The following is a 16123-nucleotide window of genomic DNA, read 5'->3' on the forward strand; positions in this document are numbered from 1 at the left end:
GGCACCGCCTGCAGGGTTAGGAGGAGTTACAGCACGCTATAAGCACACAATTGTTTTATAGTATAAACATTAATAACATAGTAATGCTAATAACACAGTCTGTGCACTTCTCGGCAGCTGTGTGGATGCAGACTGCCAGTTCATCCGGCACATGGAGGGCTACTCCTGCACCCAGATGTGAGTTTCTGTCGGGCCGGGCGCCCTGTGCGGATGATGGGTGTGGCTGACACATCGTGTAGCAGCAGCAGCATTAGCCCTGTTAGCTGAGACTGGAGGCTGATCTGCCCTTGGCTCGGCTCACAGTCTGTGTGAGGCTCATGCTTACAGGCCGAGGGCAGCAGTTACAGTGCAGCGGGGCGGCCAGGGCTGTGTAATTGGAAACCAAGGTTTCTCCCTCTCACACTGTCAAAGACTCTGCTACTTTCCATTCACCGGCAGGGTCAGGACTCAGGACGGATTCCGCATTGAAAAGAAGAGCTCCCAGGCGTAATAAGAGGCAGCAGCCGGGATTATTGCGCTACCACGTCCCTTCCAGCGAGTCAGCAGGCAGCGCAGCACCAGGGATTTACTAACAGCAGAGAGTTTCCAATGTTAAAAAGCTCTGAAGGCAATATCACAGCAGCAGCCTGATCCTAACATGTGGGGCCGGGACTGAGGTCTGAGGTCTTCTGATTGCTTCCAAAATTGGGTAAGCTATTGTACACCTCCTATTGGGGAGAGGAAAACTGACAGCCTGCCCTGGCTCTGTGGGAACGTGGACTGTTGTCGGATCTCTGCACTGACAAGACGCGAGTACATGTGTGACTGTCTATGGGATCAGGCACCTGCACCTCGCTGAGCATGTTCATGCAGTGCTCAGATAAAGCCATCGGCAGCCCTGGCTGCTGGGACAGATGGCTCTCAGTATTTTATCATTTAGAGGACCTCCTCCAGTAATGCTCCTGTTTACAATAGATCTTATGCGCATTACTCTTCTTTATACCCTTATACAGGAATGGGTTAAGCTGCATGGTGACGATATCTAGCAAATAAGGGGTTAAGTAGATGTATCTATGGGAATTGTTAACGTACTGTAAAACCACGTTTTTAAAAAATAAACAATTTCTTTGAAAGTGCTGAAACTACAGAAGTATACAGTAAGTAGGAGTGTTTATCATATGCCCTGATATATGGTGCCTGTATCAGTGATACAAGATGTAATTATTGATGTAAAAGCAGACATGCTCTCTGTATGTTCTTGACTTTGGTTGACATCAGACCTTAAACTCTTTTTCTTGTTGAGTTGCAATGGAGCTTGTCCTGCTGTTCCACTTGGTGAATGCTAATACCACTGCCTGGGAACCCTGTATGGAGAGAGCTTCAGTTTGCTTTAGCTTATTGTAGTGTCTTTTGGATGGTGCTATTAATGTGTGTTCTGTTTGAAGAGAAATCCACAAGATGTTATTGCAGCTGAGAACATTTTGGGAAAGCATCCGTTAAGCCTAGTATGTTTATACTGATATAGACTTGTTTATTATTTAGTATTACAAACAGTAATAACCTGCTCACATAGTAAGTAGTACTAGGGTAGTACCTATTAATGAAAGATCTAGATAGTACATGTGTGCGCTCCGCTGACATATTACAACACAGGGAAACAGGACAGACAATTCACATTCAGAGTTTACCATTTTGCTTTTCCAGCAGGTGGAGTTATCTGTCACATATTATTACTGACTTTCCGGCCTTGAAATATCTTTATATTTTGGTTGTTATATTTAGGAGTAACTGCTCATTTCTTTTACAGGTTGTGTGGCCTGGATTAAAATATATATTTAGAAAAAATGGCATCATTGGCGGTCCAGGTTTTCATTGGGCTAGCTGTTTACACCAGTTGCGCCATAGGATCTCTGCAGCCGCAAGCAAGAGTTTTTCTGACTTTCAATGGTAAGAAATTTTACACATTTACCTGAAAAGCTCAAAAGCACAAGGTGTTATTTATCATGATTTACCAGACATGAAACATTTGAAACAAAATATATAAAAAATGATGGGATGATACCAGATATTAGAATGGTTCCTACAAGTATAAATCACAATGACTATAAGAGTACAGACGCTGATGCCAGAACAACAAGCTTGGTCATTGCCCTGTCTGCCTGTGATTGATTCTTCTGCTACCGCATGCTGGACTCAATTCAAGGTTGGAACTAGATGTATACTTTACATAACATGAAAGACTAAAGTAGGCAGCTTGGGCTTGGCAGAGTCTTGTACTAATAAATCCATTTTTGTCTTGAATTTACTGAAGCAGAAAAATAGTTATAAAGTTGTAAAGAATGATTACTGTTTGATTCTGTAACATTCCACCTGGGCTAAATACAAAGATAAGCTTTTTATTACTCACATTAACACACTGATGATAACATATGGTTTTATTCATTGATGTGTATTGTGGGAAGATTAAATGAACTGCACATTATCTAAATTCCTCTTGCAGAGTTGTTAGTAAGGAATGATCTCTCACATGCGACAAACACTTTTCAGAACCCCATAAAGGAGAAAGGAGATGTGTTTTAGAGCCATATTGATATTATAGCTAAAATTTCAAAGTGTTTCAGATACGCTCCAAATAAAGTCTGCCGGAGCGTATCCTGAGATAAGTGGACTGAATCGACCTACAGTACATGAGTGATAACTTTCACTATCAATGCTAAACTGTTCCCAAATGATCCTATCGGCATTGACAAAGGTCTCACGAGATTTATGTTTTTAAAGTGGTTCTTCAAATCAATTGTTTATTGGCTTACACAAGATTCCATGTAATATTGGCCTCATTCTGCTTTTGGCAATAGATTTTCACTCTTTGTCAAGGAATTTGTTTTTTTAGTGTTTTCAGTCGTATCCTATGTGCACCATGCAACATAATGACTTGATTGTCTTTGTCCGAGCTCTGTACATAGACTATAAATGTTCATAGACTATAAACTTGTTGGAGCGTGAATTTAAAAGTACATGGCGAAATGGCATTGTGTGGCATGGTGAAGCAAAGTAGAACTTGAAGATTGCGTCCCTGACACTTTGAACCTCTATGAAACTTGATCTTTGTAAAACTTTTGTCGGAACCTCATCTGTACTAATGCACGGACTACTGACATGTTTTAGAAACAAAGTCTATGAAAATAAATGAATGCAATACATCAAAGCACTAATCCGGTGTCAGATCCAGTGGCATAATTACTGCTATAGTGGCTGCTATAGCACCTGGCAGCAGCTGAGAGGGCCCCATGTAATTGCCACCACCAGTGTTGCTCTGGGATCCCCATCCCTTCTGCAGTGTTTGGTCAGTGCAAGTAGTGATCTAGTACAAAATGAAAAGGAATATACATTTTCATATTGTATAACATGAAAGTTGGCTTTCCTGAAGGCTAGACAACACTTTACTCCTTCCCAACTTGAACCCACATCTGTCTGTCTGTCTTTTATTACAGACTGCAAATCTTTTGGTTTGTTGTGCATGTTTGGATAAACTCCATTCATGGTTCCTAAAAGTGCCTGTTTGGCTCCTATGTTCATACCTAGATCGCCTACGTATAATTTCAGGTAGTATGCTGTACAGTAGCTGTGTATTGTTTTATGATTATTTCCATTCTAGTCTTTGTGACACACGAAAGCATGTTATTTATGAACATATGAGAGAGTGCATTTGTCGTGCTCTGTGGATATTTCAGGAAATTATTTTGCTCTTCTAACAAAGATCTTTAGTTTCTGTCAGTAAAATCTTATTTATATTTTTAACACCTACATTTATCCATCCATCCATCCATCCATCCATCCATCCATCCATCCATCCATCCATCCATCCATCCATCCATCCATCCATCCAGTTGCTGCTTGAATTGACTGTGTTTTTGTATGGAAATAGTTCAGTGATTTCCTCCGGTGAATATATTTAAGAGCTGCAATGTCTGCTGTCACAAAGGGTGAGGTGAGAATAGTAGCACTGATTATTATCCAAGTTACTTAATTAATTCTTCAATTTTCTCTGTCTAACCTACAACTTCCTTCCTTGGAAGATGTCGGTGCTATATTTAGACTGATTGTCATGTAATAATCATGCAGTTGAGAGAACAACTTAAGTAAAAAACTGAAGTTAAAAAAAATGGTTGTATAATACAACAATACAGTACAATATAGTACCTTATTTTTTTTTTTTATCTGTTTTTTAACAATAACATGACATACAGAGAAAGAAAAGAGGCATCGAAAACATGAATGTAATGGCTATTGTCATCTTTGTACATTTTATTAAAACCACCCTCTGCAAACCATTGCTTAGTGCCTTTCAACTAAAGCAAATACATATTCTTCTCCCATTTATTTGAAACCATTTTAATAAATAATACAGAGTTTCTAGCTGGTGAGTGTTTACCGTGCTTTCCAGGGACAGCCATCTGAATTGGAAAGCAATAGGGATTGTTGATCATGCTTCCATCGGATATTTTCCCTATTTACTCTGGTTATTTGACACACACCAGTTATATCAGGAAAATTATGATGCTGGAGGTGTGAACTATATAACGAAAGCAAATAGTTTTTTGTTGCTATGCTGTCTCAGTCAGGGATATGGATTAAACAAAGAGGCTATAGAGTGCAATACTTTGCATGCAACACGCACTTAGACAATAGGGCACTCTAGATTTACCTTTTATGCCATTCCTGTTAGTCCTAGAACAAAGATGGTCACCGTGATTACTTACAAAAAGATTCACAATGCTTTAAGCTCAGTGGACCCATCTCTGTCTTCACTTGGCTCCCAATAGGTTATCAAACATTACAGGTGCCTTAGTGCTGGTCCCCTACCCCCACCCCACCACATCACCACCTACAAACCCCTTAGTTCTTTATTTTATGTCTTCAGAGTTTTGTTATGTATACAGTATATATGGGCTTCTTTTCAGAGAAGGGGGCCCATGTGCAGTCTCCATGTAGTCCCACCAACCCTTATGCTGCTGTATGCTCCAGGTGTCATGCCATGTTCCCAGTGATTTCTCCACTGCACGTGCCCTTGTCTTTGCGAAAATGATGCTAGAAATGTCCTAAGTGGCGGGTGCTAGGTACAATATTATGGGGCCATGTGTACCGCACACCATGCACTCATTATAGATGTGCCACTGTGTACGTTCTTGCCCTGGGCTTTTGTTATTGGCTCCGCAATGCCTTTCTATGTAAGATCATGTTATGTTCAACTTTGCTCATGTTTTTCCTTGTGTCTTGCTATGCTGTTGTCTTGACCATTATAAAGAGATAGCCAAAACTAACTACAGATGTCAACAACTGTAGAAAAATACCTTGTCAGCTGTCTGGATTATGGCGACCAGTCCTATTGCTCAATTGTTCTGTCTTACAGAAAGTTATAAAATATGACCATGGTGACCGGTGTTTATCACCATGGCTAGCGAATGTTATGCTGGTGCCATTATCGAGTGTCGTAATTCATGGATGCTTTTAGAGAAGAGGAGGAGAGTTGGGGATGACCCCAATATTGCATGACTAGACACCTTTTGGGTTTGCCAGCCACAACAAAGCAACAGTGTATTAAATGTATCCCTGTTACCTCTGGAGTGAAGATGGGAAGTATGCTATAGTCATTTCAGGTCAGCTGCTTTAATGGTGTGTACACACGGTGAGATATTTTCTTACGATTTTGACTAGTCAAAATCATAAAAGTTAGTGCAGATCGCACGGTGAAAGTCACCTTGCAATCCTGATTCGATGCCGATGCGCGGCCCTGTGCGTTCGGCATCGCAAGCCTAGATAGACTGTGCAGGCAAGTCAATTTTGACTATCTCTATAGAAGAGATAGTCAAAATTGACACTTTGCCAAAATCGCACATAAGTCAGTATCGCAATCACACTCATTATGTGCTTGCAATGCCGACCTAGCCCCTGTCGCATAGTGAGAACTGGGGTTAGCCCGAATCTCACCGTGTGTATGCACCTTTAGACTAACTACTTATCAGTTTAAGCCTTGCTTTATTACTTATTACAGTTATTTATATAGTGCACACATCATATGCAGTGCTTTACAGTGAATATTTGGTTATTCACATCAGTCTGTGTCTCAGTGGAGCTATGTAGTCTGTGTTCCTTATTCCATGTATATGTACAGTATATGCACACATATGTACTAGGGGTTTGCCAGAATCCAGTTAACCTACCAGTGTGTTTTTGATTGAAGGAGGAAACAAGAGCACCCAAAAGAAAACACAGGTAGAACATACACGCTCCACACAGAAAGCGCTTTGATAGCAATCAAACCTAAGACCCAGGCTCGGAACTGCCCACAGGGGTACAGGGGAAACCACCGGTAGGCCCCACTGCCTGGGGGCCCTCCTCCTCTAGGGATCAGGTTCTAGACTGTGCACTTGAATTATATATTATACGTATGTTACCTTATACTGCACAGGATTATGATGTATACTCTACAGTACATTGCTGTCATTAATCTGGCACATTATCATGCATGTACTAGCATTAATTACTATATAAATTATCAAGGAGTCCAGACCAGGTACTCTATAATGGTTAGCCAAACCTCTGTGGTGGCTGGCCACACCCCCTTTGGAGGCTGGCCACACCTCTAATCATGGGCCCCTACCACTGCATATCCCCCGGTGGGCCCTTCATGCTCCAGTCCGACACTGCTAAGACCTAACCACTTGGCCAGTCGTATGATTGTTGGCTTTACCTAGCCTGTTAGCTGTGACATCATGAAAACCTGACCTGAAATGTTGGTGTATTACAGATCAATTCCAAGCTGCTTTGCGGGGAAAAAGTATTTTGAGAAAGTACTGTAATTGCACTCCAGGGAAGATTAAAAATGAAGGTTATTACAGTATATAGTGTTTTTGATAAATATTGTGTAATTAAAAACCTATAGCAATAATATATATTTTTTGTCTTTACTAGGCAGTCAAAGTTTAGTAAAATATGGTATTTATTTAAGAAATGCTACATAACCTTATAAGAACCTCTGTAACATACAATATGTTTTATAGTTCATTTCCAGTTTAGTTGTCATTGCATTAAATCAGAAGTGCTCCAGAGAGACCATATTTTTATATTATTCACCAGCTTGGAAAGAGCAGATATACAGTAGTCAGGGTACTGGTCAGTTATTACCCTTCCCTTTTCTCCATCTACCAGACAGCACCTGCACTGTGCTGAAAGTGGCTAGGGAACTGGTCAATTAATTTCATCCCATCCACAGAGCTAGATACTACTGGCAAATGCCAGGGGTTAGATAGGTCATGGTGTTGATTAATTAGTTCCCCAGTCACCCACTGCACCAAAGAGGGAGTGAAGGCAGAAGGTGTCTTTGACCTCTGTCTGGGAAAGGGGAAGGCAGATATATTTTGTGCAAATCTTGCTTTTTTTAAAGGATTTTTGTGATTTTGCTATGCACTATTCTAAGGATGTATTTCCATGCTGGTTATTACTATTGATTAAACATTTATTACGTTATGACTGTAAAATATGCCAGGATTATACTTCTTATTCTTTAGTAAGAGGACACATGACAACTTTAGTCTATATAAAAAGTAAATGCATTAGGGCAGTGAAACCTATACTAGAAAGGAGTCCTAAAACACTTACTACAAATTGGATTATGGATTTGAACAATTGCCAGGGTTTCCCACTATAGAAAACTATTGAAAAGGAAATCCGGGGGAAACTGCCTTTCCAATTGAGAGGTGACAAAAAAGAAAGGGAGATAAAAGGCTTTCAAATTGGAATTTACTTTAGTCTCAGATTAGTAGTGCTGGTTATCATGTATAATTTGAGTTGTTTTTTTTTTTTTTGTGTGATATATTCCATGCATACCTTTTCTTAATCAGGAATTTCTCATAGCTTTGGTTATATTGCCACTATAAATCGGACATTTACAATAGGAGTCACCAGCTCTCATAAGTGATATGTGTGTTCTATGGCTTCTGAGCACAAAAGGAAGGACAAAGGTTAGACATATCTGGTCCAATTTATTATGTGCAGCAAGTTGGGTGTTACTAATTCAACCGTGGGCTGTCTTTCTTTATTCTTGTGTCTAAGCAATTGCTGTGATCAGAGAACTATCTTAAGGTCTATTCATCAGTGTCATCTATGCATAAAATTGATTCCTTGGTTTTTAAGATTTCGGTTAAGGATATAAGGTGACATTTTAAAGGTTAATTGCCTGAACTATAAGTTGTATTTTTAAACTGCATATTTAATTAGTCTCCTGCACATAGGTCACGTGACCTACCATTCATAGAATTCATTCAAATAAGAGAAACCTTTTTATTAGACAAAACTTTTCTATCTGTAACAATTATGTAACCACTTGAATGATTAGCCATTATTTTAGCTTTCCCAGTTCATTATAAATGGACAATAAAATGGTCTGAGTAAAGAAATATTATCAAATATTGCAGATGATATTAACACATAGGGGGTGATTTATCAAGGCTTGGAGAGAGATAAAGTGGACAGATAAAGTATCAATCAATAAGCTTCTGTTACTTTACAAGCTGTGCTTGAAAAATGACAGGTAGGAACTGATTGGTTGGTTCTTTATATCTCTCCACTTTATCTCTCCAATTTTTCATAAATCTCCCTGATAAAGTAGTAGTGTATTATGTATATGAAATACAAGGACTAATTAATGTTATATTCTAAATTTCCGTTCATAGTAGAACAAGTATAATTAAATTAGAATTCTGCTTACACCTACATTAATTTCCTCTTAGTTGTGTTTACTTTTCCCACATAAGCACAATTAAAAGAATTAAGAGCTTGCATATTTTCACCCAGCAAATTTGATTAAATTCTTCTATACAAAGACAGAATACACTTGATCTGCGACCTCTGCTAAGCCTGGGTGTGTGAGCAGTATGTGTAATCAGTAATAAGATGAGTTTCCAGGCAAATGAGTCTCTTATGAGTGTTGTTTAAATGAGTGTTATTTACTTTGTATATTATCGGCGTCATGAGTTTGGATGCTTGCCATAACGTCCTACAATTATGCACATCTGTGTGGTCATGGACTGTCTAAATGAATGATATGTTTCAGTACTGTTACATTACCTATAGTCATCTAAAATCTTAGAGTAGATTAGTAAAACTCATGAAACGCCTATAAATAATTTGCTATTAAATAATAAAGCAAAATAGGGGCTGTGGCAGTAAGGCAGTTAAATGCTAAAGGTATTGTTAATAACTTTTAGTACCTTGGAGAAGTCCTTTGGTGTCACACTTTCTCTTCAAGTATTGCTCAAAAATAAAAATCGGAGAGCCCCTTAAAACAATACTGAATGCAGGAGACCTTTATATATAATGGAATGTAATGCCCATGTGACTCTGATTCTGTACATATTTTTTTTTGAGCCCCAAGTAAGGTAAAACAGTCACATGAAGTATTTGGGTTCTTTGGAAGTTTAAGTTATGGGGAAATTACATGTGGTATAGATTTTTCAGTAGATAAAGGGGGACTGTCTTGAGAAAACTGGGATGTATTAGAGCTTTAAGTGAAATTCAGGTGAAAAAAGAACTAATCGCAGACTAAGGAAAGAATTCTAAATAATAAATAAGAACAGTTAGACAATACTACTTTATGCTATAAGTACGGTAACTGTCAAAGGTTGAAATTATAGCATAGGCTTGCAGCATGTGTATCAGAGATCAAGTTATCAACCTTTGATGTCATGTGGGCCTACTTCTTACACGTAACTTGTGTTAATTTTGTCATGCTGAATCTATATAATTATGTAAGGTCTATCACATCTCCAACATACGAATGTCCCACTGTTAGGGAGAGGGAATATACCTTAGCCTAGCATGAGCTAGGAGAGGAGGAGGAAGTGAAATGCGCTGCAGAGAGCATGTTAAGTAATAGAGCAGAGGGTTAGAGGTTTGGCGGGACAGAGGAGACAAAGCAGAGTCGCAAGGCAGGCAGACTGAGGCATATGACAGGTCATACAAATATGTATGTGTGAGTGACGTGTTGATGTCTATTGAAAAAAAATAATTGAGCTGATATATCCTAATAAGGATAACCTCTACAAAGGCCAGTATAATCTTCTGAACACATTTATTTAGTTAGTTAAAACAAACATATGTTCAAGTTCAGTATACATTTAAGTGCATTTAAACATAATTTGCACATACAATAATAGTACTCTTAGTAGCTGCTATTACCATTTTTTTAATCCCAAAAGCAACAATCCCAGACCTTGGACCTTGTTCTTGGGTAAAAGTCCCACTGGATTTCCTCCTGACTGTGGGTGCTGCAGTTATGTATGAGAGTAGTCACCAGGAGTCTCTTGGAGCAAATCATGTCTGTATGCTCTGGTGCACTTCAAAAGCTACAGCAGCTCGCAGCTCCTTACTGCCTGCTGCCTGAGGGAGGTGCCTCTCAGCCAGGCACTAGAAGCCGGCTGCAGTGACTTGTGGCTCTGTTATACCTGCAGCCGAGGAAGATTTTATCCGGCCATCCTCGATCGAAGCTGGATACTGCAAGCCGACCACAGGGTGTGCTGGTGGTTCTTATGTACTCCTGCCTATTGTAGAGTAGTGAATGGTCTGGTACTGCAGCATCAATTTGCAATGCTGCAACATGGATTCAGTAGTTATGTGAGGGCAGCAACGTGTTCAGTCTACCCACCTTTTCAAGCTGAATTTTTTTAAATCTATCTAAATAACTCTATACATGATTTATACTGGTCTTTTAGAGGGTCCACCACTGGCATTTATTGCGTGACTCTGTACATTAGTCTTATCACCTCACGGCATAGCCATGAGCAGGCCACATGAGTTCACCAGCAACACAGGCGCCGTTATTTGGTATTGGACCCACCATCCTTACCTGAAATCTAAGTAATGCAGATGCTAGATGCACTGTACCATATATTTGTGAGAGCGTAGCACCCATTCCTAAAATCGCTGCTGACATTTACATCAGCAGTGGACTTGATACTCATGATAGCACTCAGATAATTTAACAAACAGAGGGGCTAATTCAGACCTGATCGCTGCTGTGCGTTTTTGTCACATGCAGGTGCTGTGACCCAGGCAGCGACGAGTAGCTCCCTGCCAGTGCTGGGAGCTGCGCTGGCTGTGAGCTACTGTTCCAGCACAAAAGCATCGCCGCTGTGCGATGTTTTTACACTTGGGGCGGGGGTTGCTTGCTGGAATCTCTAATAAAGGCATTTTACGTGCAAACTTTGAATCTAAAATATACAGAAATGATCTTGACTGTGCAACCAGCAGGATGCGGCCAGTGAGAAAAAAGCGGCACCTCACAAATTACCGCCAAGAAAGGACATAGAATTAGAGAGTATTTTCCTCACACTGGCTCAAACCACAAAAATTAAATTGAAAAGTTCTTACTCAATAAAAGCTGAGACCATGAAAAGTCCAAGTCTTTTTTAATTGAAGTAGTTCTTATCCACACACCATCGGTAATTCCATAGACAAATTCCGGTGGATTTCCAATCTCAAAAGTAAAAGAAATGGGATCTAGTGCAACACTGTCTGAACAAGTGACAGAAGTTTTATTACATTAAACTCACAATATAAACATCATAAAAAGCATGTTGCCACACTAAAACTGTGGGTATGGGATCACATATGCTCAGCCTCCAGATACTACCCTCCCAGATGGAATGGGAAAGAGAGTACGAAAGCCCAGTATTCTTTCTCCTCCTCAGGTAAGTAGTGGGTCCTGTAGCGCTGTCCCTTTGATTTAATCACCAGCTTAAAGTTTTTCGGACACTAGGTCCTTCATCAGAAGCATGGTGATTATTAGCAAACATCCTATATTTATACCCCCTATAGATTACAAAAATAGTAACAGGTGTAGACATCTGTTCCCGCCGTTTACAGCCAATTGACGCTGGCGGAGATGACCTCACACTCAGTACACGGCAAAACAGGATGTCCAATAAAAGCATCCAAAAAAGTCCGTTAATAGTCCATATATACATAAAAGAGAAAAAAAACATATAATTGTATGTTTTTTTCTATTTTATGTATATATGGACTAATAACGGACTTTTTATGGACGCTTTGATTGGACATCAATGTTTTGGAATATTGTTTGACTGTATTGATGAAATTGCCCTGACAAAAGACCTGTCATACTTCAAGTCCTCAATGGAACGCAATATTGCTTCGGCATCGGGAAAGATGCCACTTCCGGTCATGAAACCTATCTGGATGTGAGGTGGAATGCATCAGGGACTTCCGGTTTGTCGTCCCTTCCGCCGGGGGTGGTTTGCCATCCCTTCCGGTTGCGGGCCGTGTTGGAGTGCGGGGGGAACCTTGTAGGAGTTCTCAATTCCCTCTGCTTCCGCCAGCAGGGTTTTGCCGCGAACCGAGTGTGAGGTCATCTCTGCCGGCGTCAATTAGCTGTAAACGGCGGGAACAGATGTCTACACCTGTTACTATTTTTGTAATCTATAGGGGGTATAAACTTTGAATCTGTCTATAATGAAAGTGATTTATTTATATTTAGGACATCTCCTTGGAGGGACCTTTTAAGTCCTGAAATATACCTTTTATACTTTTCCCAAATAAAAGTGTAAGATTTGTCATTTATTATATTACCAACTTTTTGCTACTATTTTTTATTAATCTGTATGGTTTTATATGTAATTTTTATATATGTTTATTTAATACAATTAATTTTGTAATTATACTGTACCCAAGGGACTGACTCATTTACTTTGTGAAAACCACAAACCTGGTTTATAACGGATACTACAGTATAATCAAGACTAGTACCTGTTATTGCTTTTAGTTGTCAATTTACTTTCGATTAAAGACATTTCATTGTGTTCTAACATTAGAAACCAGTGCTTATCTGAAAGCAGTGGTACCGTGAGATTTACAGTAGCACTGAACCATCCTGAGTAAATGCTGTGGCATAACTGTGGATTTTGTTACAGCTGAATTAATGTACTAATGCCTTTGGCCCATATTCCATATTTCCTTTGGCATTGTATCATTTTAGCTCATTGTTGCTTATCAATCTGGATAAGAATACAAAAGGCGATATTGTTACTTTACCCATAGCTAAGCTTAACTGATGTAATACCAAGCTAGGAATATTTATACAGAATGATACCAGCTAGATAATTGGTCTGTCCGTTGAAGGCAATTGCTTTTTCTAGGAGTTACATTTGAAATCTACATCTTTGCAGAATGACACATATATTCTGTATTTGCTTTTCTCACACCATTTAGATGAAATTCTCAGTATCAGTCCACAAAGCAAATCTTAAAGATAGCCCTCTGATTTAATAGAACGTATTTCTTTATCTCTTGGTATGTTATACACTGTGGGGCACATTTAGAGTTTGACTCATGTCAGGTTTTTATTTGCAGAAGATGTGCTTTTCTGTACTGCGCTTTCATAGCAATTATGCATATTCATACGTCCGTAAATATTTTCATATGATCAGCTTGCATTTCCCTTTTGCCCCGACAGGAGGGTAGCGTTCACACAATTAGACATGGACACATAGGCAGATGCATTCCTCCTGCATGTGATGGAGGTGTATGGGTGGTATCCTATTAGTTGCGTTGAGTTACCACAGCTAAAGGATTTCCCTAGCTCTGTCCTATTAGCCTTGTAAGCCGACACTTATGGGGGATTCTGTTTTGGGAGCCTAAGGCACTCGAACAGAATCCCTAATAGACAGCCCCCGGAGACCCATTATCGGACCCAAATACATCGGCCTGCGATGCTATCACGGATCCTATGTGTTATCGGCCAATAACGGGTGAGGTACCACACAGTAAAAACGGTCTGCAATTGGATAGCCTGATAGCATTATCAGGCTAAAAATCCTGTTATAACCGTGCGGTAACTCACCGCACCTAATAGGATAGCGGCCTAAGGCAGCAATATGTAATGATGATTACAATAACCATCGCTATTTGCTTATGATTGATTCTGTATTTAATCATTAGAGTCACAACTATAGTATACCAATCTGCAGCCATCTATTCCCATAACTGAATTACATTTCCAAGTGAACTACTGTAAGAAAGAAGATTGCTGTTTGATTTGTTTAAAATTAGAGTAAAAGGCGTGGAGATTTAATAATTTGATAACATTTTATTTAGAAAATGCAACTTTTGCATTTATTAAAAATTATCAAAGTTCACTCCAGAGCGCATTAAGCCCATTCCACTTTTACTCCTTAAGACTATTGTTATTTCAGATCAAACAATGTGTATTTTTATTCCAGATCACGCAACAGAAGAGCTGTAGGGCATAGAATAGTAGGGAGTATAGTGGCATCAAGGTGTCAGTGTGCAGTGCTCAACACTGGCTGGCTTTCTTTATATTTCGCAGGGTTCCAGATGGTAGGTCTACCCCATATGATCGACGGGTACAAAAGGTCAACACGGTAAAAAGGTCGACATGGTAAAGGTTGACAGTGGGGTCACATGGTGTTTAGCATAGAAAAGAACACCCCAAAAAACTAAAAAATTGTGTGAGCATTTCTATGTGTTGACCTATTCAAGTGTCTGCCTTTTACATGTCAACCTATTGACTTTGTCAATCATTGGCTGTCGACCTAATTCTGGTTGACACAATGATCCACACCCATTTCGCAGTTGTGGTTTCATTGAAACAAGCTTGGGAGAGAGCACATTGAATTGTATGCTCTCATCGATATGAAATGGTGATCACAGGAGAATCTCATATGCTATTCTATTTTCGATAGCTACAAAAAATTTCAATAAAATAATTTAACATAACCTAGTAGCATGCCTTCTTTGTAACTGAAGTACGGGTTAATGGAGTAAGAAAAAAATAAAAACCTTCACATTAAATCTACTTTGCCAGATTATATTATAAACATTGTTCAATTTTACAACCCCTGCCAATTATCACTATAAACCCATTGTACTGATGTGGGGTAGGCTTAAGTAGAGAGAGAGAGAGAGAGAACTAAACAAATCCAATAATCTAATCTGTTTACTTTTACAGCTGTTTAAATTTGCATGGAGATTTTTACCAGAGATTCCAATAAGGTTTACTTTTTCTTTATTTTATGACAGACTTTCCATGGAATGCGCATCTCAAGAAGAAAGCATTTACAATAAATGACTGTGCTTTCCAAGTGGTTTATTCTACATTGATGTGTTGTTTGGATGTTTAGAGAGCTGTGATTGTGTACACTTACACATATAATGAAGTTTAGACAGATCTGCACACATCATAAATAGTACCAGCTATAAAGGAGCATAAAGCCCAGTACCCACGGGCCGACGCTGGAGAGATGTGTGCTGAGCGAACCGCTCAGCACACATCTCTCCTGCCGCTCAGCACAGCGCGATCTGTGCTGAGCGTGCGGGGGGAGACGGGGGGCCGCTCACTTCACCCAGCGGGTGAAGTGAGCGACCCGCTAGATTGGCCTGCATGCAGGCCAATCTAGCAGCGGCGATAGCGATGTGCGGGGCCGCGCATCGCTATCGCCGAGGGGGCTACACACGGAGCGATCCTGCCGATATTCTAAGCAATCTAGTCAGATTGCTTAGAATATCGCTCCGTGAGTACCCCCCTTAACACTCAGGTCAAAAGTGAGGAGCCATAGTCTTTAAGTCATAGAGATGCCATATTTTATGCATACATGCTTTAGTCGTTCTATGTGACTCACTGTTATGAGTCGCCAGTGCAGCTTATCACTTTAGCGGGTTCTGGCTGTTGCTAGGCAGCCGGAACTCCGCCGCACGGGCCGCTGGTCTCGCCGGCTGCTGAGCTACCAAGACACCGGGTGGCCACAGAGCACTATTGCCCTTATTTCTCAATGAGTGATACATTTCACTGTGAGTGATGCATTGCACCAGCCAATCAGCTCCTACCTGCCATGTTACAGACTGTGGCCCAGATTTATCAAGCCTTGGAGAGTAATAAATAGCACGGAGATAAAGTACCAGCCAACCAGCTCCTGTCATTTTTTAAACACAGCCTGTGACATGACAGTTAGCTGATTGGTTGGTACTTTATCACAGTGCTATTAATCACTCTCCAAGGCTTGATAAATGGGGGCCTGTTTTTGAAAAATGACAGGAGCGGATTGGCTGGTGC

General features: G+C 40.0%; 1 protein-coding gene across 1 annotated transcript in view; it reads left to right on the forward strand.

Moving 5' to 3' along the window:
• Positions 1 to 214: 214 nt before the first annotated feature.
• SEMA3C (semaphorin 3C) overlaps positions 215 to 16123 on the forward strand; it is a 265500-nt gene continuing 249591 nt past the window's right edge. Inside the window, exons 1-2 of the mRNA XM_063926949.1 lie at positions 215 to 688; positions 1787 to 1926. Of these exons, the coding sequence (XP_063783019.1) occupies positions 1824 to 1926 (103 nt within the window). The 5' untranslated portion in view covers positions 215 to 688; positions 1787 to 1823. The remainder of the gene's footprint in view (positions 689 to 1786; positions 1927 to 16123) is intronic.

The sequence above is a fragment of the Pseudophryne corroboree genome, chromosome 6, assembly GCF_028390025.1.
Source record: "Pseudophryne corroboree isolate aPseCor3 chromosome 6, aPseCor3.hap2, whole genome shotgun sequence".
Lineage (NCBI taxonomy): Eukaryota > Metazoa > Chordata > Amphibia > Anura > Myobatrachidae > Pseudophryne > Pseudophryne corroboree.